The sequence below is a fragment of the Cygnus olor genome, chromosome 1 (genome assembly GCF_009769625.2).
Source record: "Cygnus olor isolate bCygOlo1 chromosome 1, bCygOlo1.pri.v2, whole genome shotgun sequence".
NCBI classification, from domain to species: Eukaryota; Metazoa; Chordata; class Aves; order Anseriformes; family Anatidae; genus Cygnus; species Cygnus olor.
In genome coordinates this window covers 58,908,712-58,925,792 of record NC_049169.1, presented here as the reverse complement: position 1 = coordinate 58,925,792, position 17,081 = coordinate 58,908,712, and the positions used below count along the sequence as shown (strand labels likewise).

General features: G+C 40.8%; 2 protein-coding genes across 6 annotated transcripts; one reads left to right on the top strand and one right to left on the bottom strand.

Moving 5' to 3' along the window:
- Positions 1 to 2,374: 2,374 nt before the first annotated feature.
- Positions 2,375 to 3,790, bottom strand: C1H12orf73 (chromosome 1 C12orf73 homolog). Its single transcript, XM_040560493.1, has 2 exons — positions 3,619 to 3,790; positions 2,375 to 2,723 (listed from the first exon to the last, which is right to left on the bottom strand). The coding sequence occupies exons 1-2, from the start codon at positions 3,724 to 3,726 to the stop codon at positions 2,628 to 2,630; spliced, it is 204 nt and encodes a 67-aa protein (XP_040416427.1). The 5' UTR covers positions 3,727 to 3,790; the 3' UTR covers positions 2,375 to 2,627.
- Positions 3,767 to 17,068, top strand: TDG (thymine DNA glycosylase). Of its 5 annotated transcripts, none has more exons than XM_040560427.1 (10): positions 3,767 to 3,838; positions 5,549 to 5,697; positions 8,365 to 8,594; positions 9,113 to 9,182; positions 10,588 to 10,723; positions 10,809 to 10,891; positions 10,974 to 11,068; positions 12,636 to 12,807; positions 13,104 to 13,232; positions 14,917 to 17,068. In XM_040560427.1, the coding sequence occupies exons 2-10, from the start codon at positions 5,604 to 5,606 to the stop codon at positions 15,054 to 15,056; spliced, it is 1,149 nt and encodes a 382-aa protein (XP_040416361.1). In that variant the 5' UTR covers positions 3,767 to 3,838; positions 5,549 to 5,603; the 3' UTR covers positions 15,057 to 17,068. The 5 variants fall into 5 exon arrangements, with proteins under 5 accessions (XP_040416361.1, XP_040416369.1, XP_040416350.1 ...); XM_040560435.1 differs by having other exon boundaries at positions 3,777 to 3,838; positions 14,920 to 17,068; XM_040560416.1 differs by lacking the exon at positions 3,767 to 3,838 and adding an exon at positions 3,865 to 3,959 and having other exon boundaries at positions 14,920 to 17,068.
- Positions 17,069 to 17,081: the final 13 nt, after the last annotated feature.

The window sequence follows — 17,081 nt, the reverse complement described above, 5'->3', positions numbered from 1 at the left end:
CATGTGTTTTGTAGCAATTAACTGCTTCTAAGGTTTTCATTTAATATTCCCTAAAATAACTTGTAATGTTCTAGATTCACTATATAAAGCTTGAAATACAAAGTAAATCCTTTAATGCATTAAAAGTACGCATGCCCATCTTATCTATGCTTGACCAGCCTGAGTAGCAGATGTGGCTTAGGCCTGCTGTCTGGTTTTGCAGCTCAGAAACCTGGTAGGAATGTTACCAGAGGTGTAGGATTGTTTGCTATGGAATTATTTTGTGCTTATTCCTTACAAACTTCAAACAACACAACCTTTGCTCTGTTCCATGGCTGGAGTTCAGAAGGCATTGCCTGGTTACAGGATGCCCTATTTGATTCCATTTCAAAAATAATAAAGAGCACACTTTGGAGTCATGCTTTGTGCTTCTTCATCTTCCTCAGCTGAGACTATCATGTGCAGCATGGCTGTGGTCCAGCTGCTTTATTTACCCTGGAGTGACAAGTGTTTGCTATTAATAGGCACAAACACGCAGTTGTAACTTTTCGTCAACTTTGTGAAACAGTATCACTGCTGAAGAAATGTCTTGCAGTCATACGGAGTTGTGTTTTTTTTCACTCCTGTAGTTGTACTGATTCTGGGCAGTAACTGCTACTCAAACCTGGCGCCCTGGCACCTTTGCTGCTACTAGCTGGGCACTCAAGAGTGGTTCCCTCAGTGCTAAAACACGCTCCTTGTTGCTCAGTTTCCACTAGAAGCAGGATGCGTTTGGAAAAAATGAATTTGTGATTAAATTTGCTGCAGCCTTTAGTTCTGAAGTAGAATCCATCTAATGTCAGAGTCAGCAGCAGAATGAAAGAGGCGATAGTCTGACAAACTGTGAGTAAATCGGGTAAGGGGTGGTGAATCCCGTCACTTTAAAGAGAAACAACAGTGGTTTTCAGTTACCCATATTCAGAGCAAGAACAAAATATTCCCAAAGTGCCTCATCTGTCTTCAATAAGCTGTTCTCTGGTTCTCAAAGACGTTGAGGTCTACAGTTAGCAATCTAAACACTGTATAGGTACAGCAGAGCACAGTCACCAGAACTGAGCTTTTTTTTTTCCTTATATGAATCATCTGCCAGCCTGTGGTTTTCTTTTCCCCAAGTCAAATGTGAGTGAGATTTTGAGGTTGAAACCTGTGCCTAATCTGGGTGCCTTTGTCAAGGGAAAGCAATTCCCAGCCTTCACATGCTCTGCTGCATACTGTTCAAAAAGGGGTTGGCACACCATCCTCGTGGTACGCTGACTTGGTGTATCTTCTTGAGTTCCTCGTGCAAGAATTTTGTGGAGAGCCTGAGGACTGAAAGGTAAACCTGCACTTAGTTTTGTTCAAAAGCAGTCAATACATAAACAGAAGGTGCCCACAAGGAGTACAAACAATTTTGCTGTTATCTGCACATATTTGTTCTATTTTAACTAATGCAACCGAGTGGACCAAAATAGATTTCCTGTCAGTAATACAGACAAAGCCGCCGTAACAGCAGGTAACCAGCATTAGTCCTGTACAAGAAGTGCAGCTGTAAGGAGTTTTTATTTGTTCATGCCATAATTTACTGTACTAGGTTCTGTATTGCATAGAACAAAACTATTGTCATAGTGTAGCAAGATAGTAAGTGCCAACAGTCAGTTGGGGTTCTATTACAGAAGAACAGACACTCTCATTAGGGCTAATGAGTGGCAATAAAAGTTTGATTTTTTTTAATGTTTTCACGTTTCTCTAGCTTCCTACACTTGTTCATCAGCTGTTGTGGTTTAACCCTGGCAGGCAGCTGGGCACCACACAGCTGTTCCCTGAGTAGACCCATGGAAAGGGGGAGAGAATGGGAGAGGTAAAGGTTAGGAAACTCAGGGGTTGAGATAAAGACAGTTGGGTAGGTCAAGTAAAAGCTATGCCCCCAAGCAAAGCCAAGAAAGGCATTCAGTTGCTGCTTCCCCTCAGCAGGCAGTTGTCAGCCATTTACAGGAAAGCAGGGCTCTTGCATAACAGCTTCCTGGGAAGACAAAGGCCATCACTCTGTTCACACACTTCTTTCCCCTCCAGTTTTAAATTTGAGGGCATCACAGGGCATAGGCTATCTCTTGGGCCAGCTGCCCTGGCTGTGTCCCGTCCCAGCTCCTGGTGCATTCCCAGCCTCCTCGCTGGCAGGGCAGCACAAGAAGCTGAAGAGACCTTGCCTCTGTGCAGGCACTGCTCTGCAACAACTATATAACATCCATGTTATTGCTGCTATTTTCATCAAAAATCCAGAACACAGCGTCATGTAAACTTCTATGAAGAAAATTAACTCTACCTATACCAAAAGCAGGGCATCAGCTGAAAAGCTTCAAACTCCATCAGACACAGTCAATGTGAATTCACATCTTTTATTTTGGAGGATATTTACACTGCAAATCAAGACTAAAAATCATACGCTCTTTGGTAAACAACTGATTGGACTTCCGACAGTATTTATCACGCATTTATTTACAATGTATGCTGCCTGTAACTCTACTTCAGTGAAACAAAAAAGCATAAAGAATATTTCATGTGGATTTCTACAGCCGAGATAGTTGAACAAATGCTTTATCAGTTCTAGTTTTCATAACATAAGTAAAGCGTGGTCAGTGCTGGGATGTTTCAGCTTTGCTCGATCTTGCTTTTACACCCAACAGTTCTGTTCTCAGCTCTCCAGGCTTAGGAGGTATTTCAGGTATACTCTGTTAAAAACAGAAAGATATCAGTGCTGTAGCAGAAGAAAAACTAAACTCACAAAACCAGTACATTAACACCCTGTAAGAGATGGCATTATATCCAAATTGTCATTACATCTCCCTCATTTTTGAGCAGAGTATAATATTTTTTACAAGCAAAACATCTTGAAAATTAACCTATTACCTTTTTGTAATTTGACTTCTATTTCAAAGTAGCAAAACACACTTGTAGTAAAAGGAGGAAGGAAGCACAGGCTGTTTAAAGGCACAAAGCTGCTCTTTGCCATTTGGGAGAGTAAGCTTGGTGGAGGTGTCTAGCATAGCTTTAAAGCACCAGGTGAAGTTTCTGTAAATATTTTTCTGTCACCAAGAGGAAAAATAAGTCTCACTGCTTCTAGTGTTTTGTTTTTGTAAATTAAATGGATGAGATTACATTTTGAAAGGGAAACAGATGACATTTTAAATATCTTTCCTCCTTAATTAAAATTCTTGCTAATTTAAAGGGATATAGATCATTCTTAATATGTGCCTATTTACCTCTAATAAAGTTCTATTATTAAAAACGTGTATCCTTTTACTTATCCGTGAGAAGAGTGGCATCATTGCTTATATTTTGACACGACTGCAAGTTCTAAGGCCTTTAAGAGACCAAACCGACCACCGGTACCCCCGGGGGTGCTCGGTCTGCCACTTCCTAATGAGAAGCATCGGTCACCTTCATTAGCGGGGCGGGAGAAAGCCCTGCTTCCACCCCCTTCCCCGTTCCCCTTCTATACGCCCTTCCAAACAAACCACCACAGAGCCCCACGGCAGAGCCGCGGTCCCAGCCCGGCGGGAAGCCCCCGCGGGGGCACCCCTCAGCCCGGCCGCCCCCTATCCCCGGAGCCCCGGGAGCACTCACGAGGTCGGGCCTGTAGTACCTGTGCACCACCTCCGCCCCCGCCAGCATGGCCAGCAGGCTGGCCGCCAGCGTCTTCAGGTAGGTGGGCCAGGGCACGCCGGCGGGCATGGCGGCGGGGCGGGGCGGGGCGGAGCGGAGCGGAGCGGAGCGGGGCGGGCGCGCAGGATGCGCGTCAGGGGGACGGGGCCGCCGCGGCACCGGGCACAGCGACCGCTTCCAGGTCGGGCGGGCGGGGAGCGGGCGGCGGGCAGGGGGCGGCGGGGGGCGGCCGGCGCGGACAATAGCCCCATGGCCGCCGGCGGCGCTCCGGGGCCGGGCGGGGAGGCCGAGGAGCTGGGCAGGTAGCGGCGCCCTTCCCTTCCCTTCCCTTCCCTTCCCTTCCCTTCCCTTCCCTTCCCTTCCCTTCCCGGGCCGGTGGCGGGGAGGGGACGTGTGGTTTGTTGAACGTCCCGCGACGCAGACAGCGAGAACAAAGCGCCGGGGACCAGGGGAAGCGGGCTGAAGGGTTCCCGGCAGGGTAGAGGGAGGTTTTCATCTCGTCACCAAGCGTTGGAGGGCCTGGCTGCCGTACGGTGCGAGGCCTCTCGTTTAAAGGGAGCTTCCCTGTAATGGCAATTCCTTTACAGGAAGGGGATTTCATTAATGTTTCCAGTAATAAGACGTGCGTTACAAGGAGACATCTTGTTAGAGGCCGTCCTTGGCTTAGACGCCTTCGTGTCGCTCTCACTTCACGTCTCTCTCGCCGCTTTGCTCTGTGGAATTAGGCACTTAGGGCATTATGAACCAGACTCTTCGTCTCTTGACTGTGATCCCTGTTGCAAATCTGGAAATCTGTCTTGTTTGGTTCAGTAACTGCTTTGGTATTTTACATAAAATGCGACTGTGCCAGCTACTGAGGGCTGTACTATGCTCAGAACATCCCCTGTGACTTTGCCAGACAGCCCCCCAGAAATCTGGGTGGCCTAAGTTCAAATTTATTCTCCGTGATTCAGGGCAGGCGTTTGGGTCACAGTTAGTGGCCTGATGGCACACCTGTGGGCTGCTCCGGCCTAAATCTGACTGATAGTGGGGTTATTAAAAATTCTTAAATATCCATTGCGTAATAGAGAATGGTCCCTTCACATTGCAAGGGTGGCCTTTGAGTTATTTCTATATACCTAATAAAAACATCAAATAATTTTTGAATAACTTTCATAAAAATATTTCTTGAAAATCTAATGTTCATGCAATCTGTTCAATGTATTTGTGTTGCCATGTAATCCGTGGACAAGGTGGCTACATAGGCACAAGGGAACGACAGTATGAAGCAGAAGCTTATTTGGGGGTTTGAGGGCTGCGTGTGTCTAATAAATACATGGCACAAAAAAGCTGTATATAGCAAGATGTCTGTGTGCATAGATGGAGATTGAATCTGTGTGTGTGAGCACTTCCACGTCGAATAAGAGCAATATTTACGTTGGGATCCAGTGTGGGATAACTGGACAGCATCTGCCACGCTCTTTGTTAAAGCCCTTTAATAATCTGCACTGTAACTGATGATTTGTGTACTTGTAATTTTCCGTAGCCCAAAATGACTCGTCCATCCATTCGCTGTCACATCAGATAAAGTAACCGATGTAGAATTAAGAAATCTAAAAGTTGGGAAACTTAAAGGCCAAAGAGTTTTAACTCCATTCTGTTGTGAGTTGTTCGGTAGACAGTCGGGCTGGTTAATGTGTGCTGCACGCTGTTATTTTCCAGTGTTAGGGGAAATCTCTGTGCTTTCAGAGAACTGGACTGTTAGTGTTGGGTGCAGTGTCACCTCCTATCTGCTAAGCAGCTGGGCTGCTTAATGGATTTGTGTAATGTACTGCCTTGTTAGTAGAGCAGTTATATCACTAAATTTCTAAGTCGTTGATGGGTCATGCCTCTTTTTTCCTCCCCTTTAAAGATATTACGCGTACCTTCAGCAAGCTCAAGCTTTTTACACGTTTCCGTTCCACCAAATGATGACAGCGCCGCCTAACATGGAAATCATGACTGAGCAGCCGACTGTAGAGGGCATGCCAGAGCCAGAATTTGCTCAGGAACCTCCTAAAGGTAGTTTGACTGGGCTACACTAAGTAAGCAAAAATGTTAGGAGTCGTTGGAAAAAACGTATGTCTATATTGGTCTCAATAAACAGCTACTTTAGAGCTGTTGGATTTCCTTTTCTTGGTGCTCTTTGAGAAAGTATTTGATTAATTGTATTCTTCTAGTAACATTAGTTATCAAACAAGGAAGAAGCTAAGAAGAAAACCCAGTCATAGTATTCGCATTGTTCAGTCTCACAAAATTATCTTGTTCCAGGAAAAGCAGGCTTTTGCTTCAGTGGGTAAATGTATTGTTTTTAGCTGACTTCATGGCTTTTGGTATTATGTTAGAGAAGGAAGTTTTCTTTTTTCCAGGCTAAGTTGAAATTTATTTATTTATTTTAATTTCTGCCAGAGAAATACAGTATGATATTGTTTGTTTGAAATATTTGTTTAACTGGTGGTTTAATGTGTTGCAACCACAAATACTGAATTGCTAAGACACTAAATGTTTGTTTGTTTGTTTGTTTCAGTGAGTCTTATTTAAACAAATACAAAAAAATGCTGGAAACAGTCCCGTGTATTACACAAGTTCTGTATTTTATGCACTTGTGCATTGCCTTTCTTTTCCCTCACTAAGGTTTTGTGGAGTTAGATTTCACAGTAACCTTGCCAAGGAAAGAACCCTTGTTACTCTTATGCTTGCTCTTTACTACATAAAAAGGCAGTGGTTTTTGCCATGCTTGAATTCTGATTCTGCAGCAAATATGAACGCAGAGTTTAGTCTTGCATTTAATACCTAGATGGTCAGAGCTCTCTGTACCAAAGCAATACAGCAGCCAATTCATGCAGTGACATTGCTTACTTACGTGAGTCCTTTGATAAGCTTCAGTTTTTCTTTATAAGTTGTAATGCTTGGCCAGGTGAAATCCTGGAAGAAACCTCTGTTTTTAAATAGATGGGACTGCTGAGTTCATTCACTGCATTACTCACTACAGTTAGCATGCATCCCACGTGCTATATGGTAAGGCTTCTTTTGCAGCTTTATTCCTGGAATAATGTGAGTTACCATGAACACAGGGACTGTACTTTCAAGTATTTTTAGATGACTGTAACCTTGTGTTATTAAGCTGTTCACTAATATTTTTTTTGCAAAAATTGGAAGCTGAATAAAGCCTTGGAAGTCAGGGCTTGCAAATTTACCAGGTATCTGTGAAATCTGCAGGAACATGTATGAAAGGCAAAGATTCGATGTCCAACTGCGTGCTGTGATTAAAAAAAAAAAAAAAAAGGAAAACATTCAGGATTGCCCTCTGAAAGGCTGCCCTGGCATTGTGGCCAGACGGTTCATCTTTCATGACAGTGTCTGGTTGGTAGGTGTCTTACCAGCTTGACAGTTAGGAGAATTTATCCTGCCTCATTTGAAATACTTCAACTACTCTGAGCTGGATGACACTCTTGCATTTTGCCATTATGTGAAAACCTCCTAGTTCTACAAGGGATAGGAAAGAAAAGCTGCTTACGTGCCTCACCAAGTCTGCACCTTTCTCGTTTCTCCTTCGTTGTGACTCAACTGGCTGGAGGACTGTTACTATAGCTTTCCTAAGCAGTTGCTCCAAGGGTGTGGTGGGAATTTCACGTGGCTTTTGTCCTGCTTCTTGCAAGAAAGCTGACTGCAAACAAAAACAGCCCCAAAAAAGTTAGCAGGCTGAGGGCAGCGCCTCAGTATCCATCATATTTGTTTTCTGAGGGAGAATATCATCTAGAAACTGAAAATATGATGGAGTCTCAATTTTAAATTAATAGATTACTTTGGCTCTTTGCTGATTGCTGCCAAGTAAGTTTCCCTATTTTCAAGTGGTGTTCTGCAACTTGACATTATTAATGAACAAAGATAGATCTCTATTCACAAAGAGTGATTTCTAGGTTCATATTGTGACTATTACCTGTGCTGTTTCAATCTCCAAGCTTAAGGGGCCAGAAGACAAGGAAATTTCAATTGAGCGGGTAGTGACTACTTCGTTTGCATTTTGTAAATAAAAATTAATGTTTGGTGTCACTCCTTCAAACTGAGACCTATAAGCTCTCATACGTTACCTTGCTATATGATGCACTGGGCTGTATCTATTCTGTAAATGATAAATTGTGAATAGCTTATGCAGTGTTCAGTTCCTGTGTTTGTTTCTCTGACAAGTTTATACCTTACACTCTAGGTAATGTTTCAGACCTATTGCTCTTGGTGTGCAGTTTGGTTTCTTTGATATGTAATCCATAACAAACTTTCATATTTGGAAGCTGAAGTGTGAATAGTAGACTGTAATTTAGTTTAGCATTGCTTGGAATGCTAAGATTTCATGCTCTGGCATATTCTCCAAAAGAAATGAAACTATTTCCAAAAGATTGTTGCATACAGCATGTAGCAACGTAACCTAGCCAAGAGATTATTCTTTGCTTGTATCCTAAGTCAGTGTAGTTGCCTGTGAATAGTGTGTGCGCCTGTGGTGCAGAGACGCGCAAGATGGCTCCGTGCTGAGCCTGGAAAACTGAAATTCATCTGGTAATTGTTTAAGTTCTTAAATTTTGAAGGCAAATTTCCATTTGATTTCTTTTTGTATTCATGCATTCAGTTCAGTCTATCTGAACGTCCATGCTGCAGCATTAGAAACGTGCAGAAAATATATTTGCTGTGTTTCAGAAGTTAAAAAAGGAGGAAGGAAGAGAAAAGCCAAAGCAACTGAGCCAAAGCAACCCAAAAAGCCTGCTGCTAAAAAAGAAAAACCGACTAAGTCAAAAGGCAAACAGGAGAAGATCACAGATACTTTTAAAGTCAAAAGAAAAGTGGACCGCTTTAATGGTGTATCTGAAGCTGAACTTCTGACCAAGACTTTACCTGATATTCTGACCTTCGATCTGGACATCGTAATAGTAAGTAGCTCACAAAGACCTCGCAGAAATGCTCTGCGTTGTCACTTACAATCCACTCACAGTGGTTGTGACTTACGTTCCTTCTGCATGCTCATCTGTATTACTTACACGGCAAGATCTTGCAAGATAAAGTATCGAAACTGCTTCCTGTGTGTATAGCTGCTTTGCATTTTCTGTTAAAATTAATAGAAATATAATTCGAATTTCTAAGAAGTCTAAGGCTTACGTATACTACATAGTCATGAAAGACCGTTACTTGAGAATTTACTGGAAGTGCTACACCAGTGGTTATAAAATACATGCCACGAGCTGCTCCTTTGACATTGTACCTCTAAACGAGACCCTGCTCTAAAATTGTCAATTTTTTAAACTAACAATGGAAGATATCAATAACATGGTTTTGTTTATTGACAGTAACTTCAGAGAATCGAATAAGCTTCCTGGCTGTAACTTGATTACATTTTTGACTAGAAAGCCATGTTCTAATCGTTAAAACAGACTGGTATCTTGCTTTGTAGATTGGCATAAACCCTGGCTTGATGGCAGCTTACAAAGGACATCATTATCCTGGACCTGGAAACCATTTTTGTAAGTTTTTAATTTTCCTTTCTTTTTAACTATTTCCGTAAGTTTTTTTCTTTTCCCGTATTTTTATAGAACTTGCAGAACCCTGTTAGAACTTGTGGCACTTTAAACCAGTTTGGGGTTTTATTGGGTGGAGAGCGGGATTTTGCTTTTAACGCTGGGATTGATTTAAATGCCGTAACTTTCTGACAAACAGCGTATGTAGAAAGGAATGAAGTAAAAGAGGAGTAATCAGTGACTTTCAATGCAGGTTTAGAATTGTCAGGTAAACGCAGTTTAACAGGTTATGTTAGTAAATAACTTCTTAGTGTGTTAGTGTGCAACATAAGGAATAAAAAAATTAAATTGCTAGTACTTGAGTTACCAAGGTTAAGTCAGTAGGCATCAGCTTCTGATACAGAATAAGACTACGTGCGTTTTCCCCAGAAAGTGTTTCAGCAAACCCTCTTCTTCTTGCATTTACTCATTTCTGCTAAACAAGCTTTCTAACTTATGAAAAAGCAACAACCACTGCCTTTTCCCAGTAGGCATACTAGCGTACTCAATTCTCCACACAGTTGTTTGTGTTTTTTTTCCTGTGTGTTTTCCCGTTTAAGTAACATTTTCTGCAGCACGTTCTCATACCTGAACTCTGTTGAATACTCTGGTTTGCGTAGTGGGAGTCATTCTACCTGTGGTAGTAGGGATTTCCCCGCAGGCTAATTTGTAGCCCTGTGATACTCCAGCCAAAATGCTTCGGGTATCCAGCAGACCAGTAAATCAGGCTTGGTTATTTTTTTCTAGTGTTCTTTACCAAGAAGCAGACCAGATATACATGCTCTGACAAATCCAAGCGTTTGTAAGTTTCTTGGATCATTAAGAACTACCTGTGCTTAATTTGTCCTTAAGAGATTGGCACTGTACATCACACAAGCTATACTTTTTTACATTAACTGTTGATATAAGATGTTAACGCGTTCTGTTGGAGAGGGCCCAGCAGAAGAAGCAATTACAAAGATGTAAAACAAAACCAACGCTCCTTGTATTCGTCACATCTTTCCCTCAAAATCCATATTCATACCCTTTGTAAGTGATTTACAAAATGTAAAGCTCCATACTGAGCTTCTGGAGTGTAAGTCTGCTTTCCATACCAGTGATTGTGGTGGGGGAGTCCTGTTGCTCACTGCGCATTTTCTGTCCTCTTGGAATAGGTAAAGTAAGTTTAGTTATTTTAAACCTTTATAGATAGGGCAATAGTCATCCCCAAATTAGCTGATGCTCTGTTAACATAGACTCTTCCTGTAGCACTCCAGTACTCTGTGTTGGTAGTCGAGGGTTTTTTATTGGTGGTGTGTGTTGGTTTTGGTTTTGTTTGTTTGTTTTTGTATGTTTGTTTTTAAAGGCAAATACATATCTTCCTACTTCTCAGGGAAGTGTCTCTTCATGTCTGGTCTAAGCAATGAACAGCTGAACCATATGGATGACCACACCTTACCACATAAATACGGCATTGGATTTACAAACATGGTGGAAAGGACAACACCTGGAAGCAAAGACCTCTCCAGGTAGGATAACACAGGAGAATGTCACACTTGTTAATGAATTAATAGTTATAATTTTGAATGATTTTTTTTTTACCTTCTCTTTTAGTAAAGAGTTTCGGGAAGGAGGGCGAATTCTGATGCAGAAATTACAAAAGTATAAACCTCGTATAGCAGCTTTCAATGGAAAATGTGAGAATCTTAACTTTGAATGAGTTTGTTCTATCCGTGACTTTTTTTTTGTCCACTCATACCGTCATCTTCTCATTTTTAGGTATTTATGAAATTTTTAGTAGAGAAGTTTTTGGAATAAAAGTTAAGAACTTGGAATTTGGATTGCAGCCACACAAGGTGCCAGATACAGAAACTGTAAGTACTGATACTGAAGAACAACAGCAGAGCACTCCATTTGGGTTATTTCAAAAGCAATGAAATCTTAGGGCTTACCCCCAATTACAGTAATGTCAAAGTTTGACCAAAGTACAAGGAATGCGAAAGGCTTTTACTTAAACAGAGAAAGTGGGATTGGGCAACTTTCAGACACATCTTTCATATAGCTTCATCAGACTTACAGATTTTATTTAGGAAATTGTATGTTATGGCTAGTAGGTTAGCTCATTCTCTGAGGAGTTTTTAAAATATGAATAAAATATGCATGCCCTTGTAACCATCATCTACTTTGATCTGATTATCTGTGTCCAATTCTCTGTATGCTGTCACTGGGTTTTGATACTGAACATGACTGTGGTGCTAGTAGTGCCACAGTAGGGGAGAAAGAATAGCAAGTCCATTGTTGTGCTGTTCCACCCTACAGCACTGCTGCTCTGGGCATGCCCAAGCAGTTTAATCAGACTCAGTCTTCTTAAGCTGATTTGCAGCTTGAAATTAAGTTGGACACTTAAAGTACATCTTGATGAAGAGTGCATTAATCATAGACATCTAGCGCTGGAAAATACCTCATTCATCACAGACATCTGCTGCTGGAAGGTATCTCAAGAGACCAGCTATGTATCATCACAAATAGGTTTGTTTAACCTGCTCTTACAAACCTGCAGCAAAGGCGATTGCACTACCTGCCCAGGCAGCTTATTCCAAAGTTTCATTGCCTGTTCAGTTCAAACTTTTGGGTTGTTTTTCTATCTATCCCAAATCACTAGTGCTTCAAGTCCAAGCTGTCCTGTTCTAATGGTGGAGTGTTGCTATTAGAGCCTAAAGAGCTGTTGGTGATAAAATGCTTCCTTCTTAAGTAGTATTTGTAAAAGATAAATAATCCTATTTACAAGCACTTGTTCATAAATACTGCACTGTAATAAATGTACTGGATACAATTCCTTCTTTCTGAACTAACTTCAAGCCTTTAGAAAGGGCTGTTGGCAGAGACAGAGACACTTAAATTGGCTTCACCCATGCTGACTCCAGAATTTCAAACCCTGGCAAGCGTGATGCAGACGTACTTGGCCAAGAAGCAAGGCTAATTAACCCGTGATGCCTTTCTCACTGGGGTGGGGTTTTTGCATACTAGCACGTACTCCTCTGTGGACTTTCTGGCTCCAAACTCCACTTGCTCAGAGAGCTCTGCCGTGTGCTACACTCTCAGGCATATACTTGTAAATTTTAAGTATTGTAACACACACTTGTACTACCTCTCCTGCAGCACATAATCAAGTGGTGAGAATTGTCCTAGCTTCAACAGCTGGTAATCAGCCTCTGTCTTTAGGAAAAGACATTTAGCTGGCCGGGAAAAATGAAGGGCTCTTTTTATCCTGTCCCGGGCTCCTTTTATCCTCTCCCAGAACCACCTTCAGCATTAGCTGATGTTTGTACAAAGGTTTAAAACAATAACATGAGCTTAACTGTTGAGTTATTCTTGATGCATTATATATTAGCTAATAATTCAGGGACCAGTAATGCTATTTTTCTTGCTTTGTGTCTCAAGCTCTGCTATGTTATGCCATCATCCAGTGCAAGATGTGCTCAGTTTCCTCGTGCGCAAGATAAGGTTCATTATTACATAAAGCTAAAAGACTTAAGGGATCAACTGAAAGGCATTGCACCAAACACGGAGGTGCAGGAAGTGCAGTACACATTTGACTTGCAACTTGCACAAGGTATAGTGTTTATTTTCTTAGTGCTTTATAAAGGTGTAGCATGACATACAACACAACGAGCAGATGCACAAGCAAAAGGAAATTAAAAAAATCATGGGGGAGTGGGGGGGGAGATGTATCATCCACCCTAAATTGCGTGGTATAGAGCTGGAGATTCTACTCTTTTTAGCTTTAATTATCTAAGGGGAGCTGGAATTACCTGGTAAAATGTGTGACTGTTTTTTTCAAATGTTATCTTATAAAAATGCTCAGTGATCGTTTTTATTCTTAATACTTGAAGTCTTCTCTTTCTGCAGAGGATGCTAAAAAAATGGCTGTCAAAGAAGAAAAATATGATCCAGGTTATGAAGCAGCATATGGAGGAGCTTACTGTGATCGTGCACCATATGAAAGTGAACAGTGCAATTTCTCTTCAAACGGAACTGGTAAGGAGTGGTGCTTGGGGCATTCGGTCTGTAAACCATTATATATAGCTTTTTATAACCATTCCATACATTTAATTTTCTATCCTTTCAGCACTTCCACAATTCATACAATATTTTTAAAGTATAGCATCAGTTAGACTCATATAACTGAGGGATTGTGCAGTCTTTCTGGGAGGGAGCGGGGAGAAAAGCCATTTTCTCTATTTAAAATCATTTATCTGCAACTTCAAATTGTTCTCCTAAAGTCCGTCTCCCAGGACGTAACAAACAGACGTCACTAGTGACTTACACAGTCACTATTTTCGATTGCATTGACTTTTGTATAAACGCACCATGTTCTCCAGACAAAAGTTTCATTTTTTTTTCGTTCCTAAGGAAAGCAAAGACAGAGAATGGTGAAACAGATAAAATCACAGTACAATACAAAGTACAACTGAGATCGTTTCGTTACTGGTGGGGTAGATGAAGGAGGAGTATTTGAATGGTGTCATCCAAATAATGTAATGTGTTAGGATAGCTGGTGTAGTGACCATACAGTTTGCCTTGAATAATCTGAAGACAAACGTTACTATTTTTACATCATGGGTGGGCAGTCACCAAAACCCAGACCATACAGCAGTGTGGTATTCTTCAGCTTTTAGTGTGGAAGCAGTTTAAGAGTGGGAGAAAAACAAATTTTCGCTCTCTGTAGGTTTTCTGTGTTTGAAGTTCATGCAACTTCTTGAGTAAAGTGTGATTTTCAGTCCCGACAATTTTTGGAAAAAAATTGTAAGGAAATTAAGAAAGGAGCGAAGAAGAACAGAATGAAGACTAGAAAGATGAGTGTAGTGATCTTACTGTAACTAAGAAGTCAGGAATTTTACTTCCTAAAATACTACCAACTGTAATTAAAAAAAATATGAAAAACAATGGCAGAGGCCTTTCAGAACTTAAAGGGGGCTTATAAAAAAATGGACAAAGGAATGGTTTTTAAATTAAAAGAGGGGAGATTTAGGTTAGATTTTAAGAGAAAATTCTTTACTCAGGGATGGTGAGGCACTGGAACAGGTTGCCCAGAGAAGCTGTGGATGCCCCATCCCTGGAGGTGTTCAAGGCCAGGCTGGATGGGGCTTTGTGCAACCTGGGCTGGTGGGAGGTGTCCCTGCCCATGGCAGGGGGTTGGAACTGGGTGGTCTGTAATGTCCCTTCCAACCCAAACCCTTCTATGATACTATGAAGTAGTAACTGCCACCTTCGTCTGAAGTCATGAATTTTTAGTCCTAATCTCATTTATGTTGTAAATTGAACTTTTGCATTGTCTATCCTATTTTGTCAAAGAGAATGTCCCTTAGAGAAGAATAATTTTATTTATAGGAAACACTGCAAAATAAGTATTCTTTTAAACATTTAGACTCATAATTTACATATACACCACCCTTAAATTCTCTCTTCAAAGAAGATATGAAGAAAATATAACTGGGGGGGAATGATCTGGATCTACAGAAGTAGACACTCAAAGGAAATAAGTTGGAGTCTGAATAGGAAGCTGAAAAGTAGAAGGAAAGATGGAAACTGAAAATATCTTTAAGGGTAGTGACGTTTTGGGGGGGTGTTTTATTTTTAATTATTTTATTTTAGTTGATGGAATCGACTGTATTTTTTTCATCTCTATGTTATTATTTTTGTTTTGTTTGTTTTCTATCAGCAGGCAATCCACAGTATTGTGAGGGGTCATCATCCTTTGGTGAAGTTCCTAATGGACAGTGGATGACACAGTCCTTTGCAGACCAGATTCCAGAGTTCAACGCTGACATGACACAAGAACCAGAGGGAAGCAGTGCGTAAGGGCTGTTTCTTCTCAGCTATGCATACATGCTGCAGTTTTAATGCAGTGGTGAAGATTGGTACCTCGGTTCTCCAACTGAAGCATTTTAGTAGTATTTTATCTCCCTTAGTTATTTTATTATAGTCCAAAGTAAGTGTGTGGTAGGCTCAAATCAATGAACTAGGTAATTTTAAGGAACTGTCGAAACTTTTTTAAAAAAAAGTTAGCCTTTTTTGTATATGAGTTTTATATTTAATGTATGCCATTTCTTGCAGTTTTTGACAAATTGCTTTCCCATTGTGTCAATTTCTTTGGGGCGTTAATTTTATTCCATGAATTGTAATGTAGTAGTAAGAACAGCAGTATACTTTTTATTGATGCCTCAATGTCCTTTTATATATCTAGAGGGGAAAATGGGAAGTGTACCCTTACCTTACATGAAGTGGTGTTTTTAATTATGCACAGTTAAACAAATTGTGCTTTTTAAGACTTCCTTTTACTTTCTTAAAAAGTGCAGAAGGTTAAGTTCTGCAGCTGTGAGTACTGAGTATTTTCCAGGGCAGGAATAGAGAGGTCTGTCTGTCTAGTGATTGGAACATATTCAGGGTTAAGGGAGCAGAGACATCTCAAGTTAAAATGCTGGGGAGGAAAAATTGTGTCACGCAGGACAGGACCTTAAATATTCTAGCCGAACTGTCTTAGGGTAAGTTGTTCCTATCATTCCATCTATTTTCCCCTTAAATTCTGATGTAAGGAACTGGAATTCCTTAAAAAACAGTGGTTCTTGAATCTGTGGCATTTAAATTCTCAGTCACTTGTGTGATTAGTCTCTTCACCTGACCTCTAGCAGGAGAACAGGTTACATTTGCAGGGAAGTGAAAGACCATATTCCCTGTAAAAATATCTACAGTCATGTTATTTCTATCAGGTACAATTAGCACAGGGTGAAAGAAGATTGTGATTTAACTGTTTTAAACATTAATTTATCTTCAATCTGTAAGACCTTAGAGGGTGTTCTTATTACTTTTACAAGTGAAAAATACTAAGGTGAAGACAAGGGCAGCTGTTCCATGAACAAGAAGTCAGCTGTTGGAACTACAGCTCTCTTCTTTAGAACTTGCGGAAATAATACACACTTTTGGCCAATACTTGTGGCCTGAGAAAGAAATGAGAATCCATGCTTGTGCCTAACTATCATCTTCTTTCCCTCTTTTATTATGTGAGGAAGAGATGAAGTAAAAGCAATAAGCTGATCAAAACATTCAAGTTTTGATGATCTTATGAGAGAAGGTGCTTCACATACTTGAAAAACAGATACAAACAGTATCTCCACAGTCCATGCTGGTCAGAGGTTCCTGTACCAGTCTTATCCTTTCCTCACAGCCACTGACAGTTGCCACGCATTGAGTGTAACTAGTTGGCATAGACAGTAATCCTGCTGTAACATCTCTCGCGGAGATCATACACTGTCACCCTGCTGTCAGGCAGGCATGATGTTTACAGTTTTCTTCCCAAATGATGTGGCTTAATTCTGAGCGTCTGAAATCAAGGAGTGTGCATTATGATTATGTTGATTAGCTCCAGCATAAAGCTGTTCAATATATTGTCAAAAAGGTATAGGATTTGTCTTGTCTGTTATTTAATGTGTACTGTATCATGTATTGCTGTTTACATGGACATTTTCCTGCAGGTGCTCAAAGTATCTTGTATCAGGGATTTGTTACAATTCAATTTTATTTTTCAGCAACATCAGAAGCATGTAACTAGCACTGCTGATTAGGTGGTATAGTAGTACGTAACTACTGTACCGCTATCCTGTTTGATTTGGGGATAGGGAAAGGTCTCTCCTTCTTGAACAGAGGCACCTACTAGATTATCTAGGTGTAAAATACAGTTAAGTATATAATGACCGTTTCACTAAATATTGCAATTTATGTGTATTTCCTCAGAACTGGTGCTCTTTTCATTACAGTAATACAGAGGTTCTTAACCCGTCTTAAATCTCTCTGTTTCACAATAAAATCAGGAATTATATTGCAGTGTGT

Excerpts from the sequence above, each read along its gene's own strand:
- TDG (XM_040560407.1), top strand. The coding sequence starts at position 3,907 with ATGGCCGCCGGCGGCGCTCCGGGGCCGGGCGGGGAGGCCGAGGAGCTG. Across the intron at positions 5,698-8,364 it reads TGCTCAGGAACCTCCTAAAG|AAGTTAAAAAAGGAGGAAGG; the intron begins GTAGTTTGACTG and ends GCTGTGTTTCAG. Across the intron at positions 11,069-12,635 it reads AGGTGCCAGATACAGAAACT|CTCTGCTATGTTATGCCATC; the intron begins GTAAGTACTGAT and ends TTGTGTCTCAAG.
- C1H12orf73 (XM_040560493.1), bottom strand. The coding sequence starts at position 3,726 with ATGCCCGCCGGCGTGCCCTGGCCCACCTACCTGAAGACGCTGGCGGCC. Across the intron at positions 2,724-3,618 it reads GGTACTACAGGCCCGACCTC|AGTATACCTGAAATACCTCC; the intron begins GTGAGTGCTCCC and ends TGTTTTTAACAG.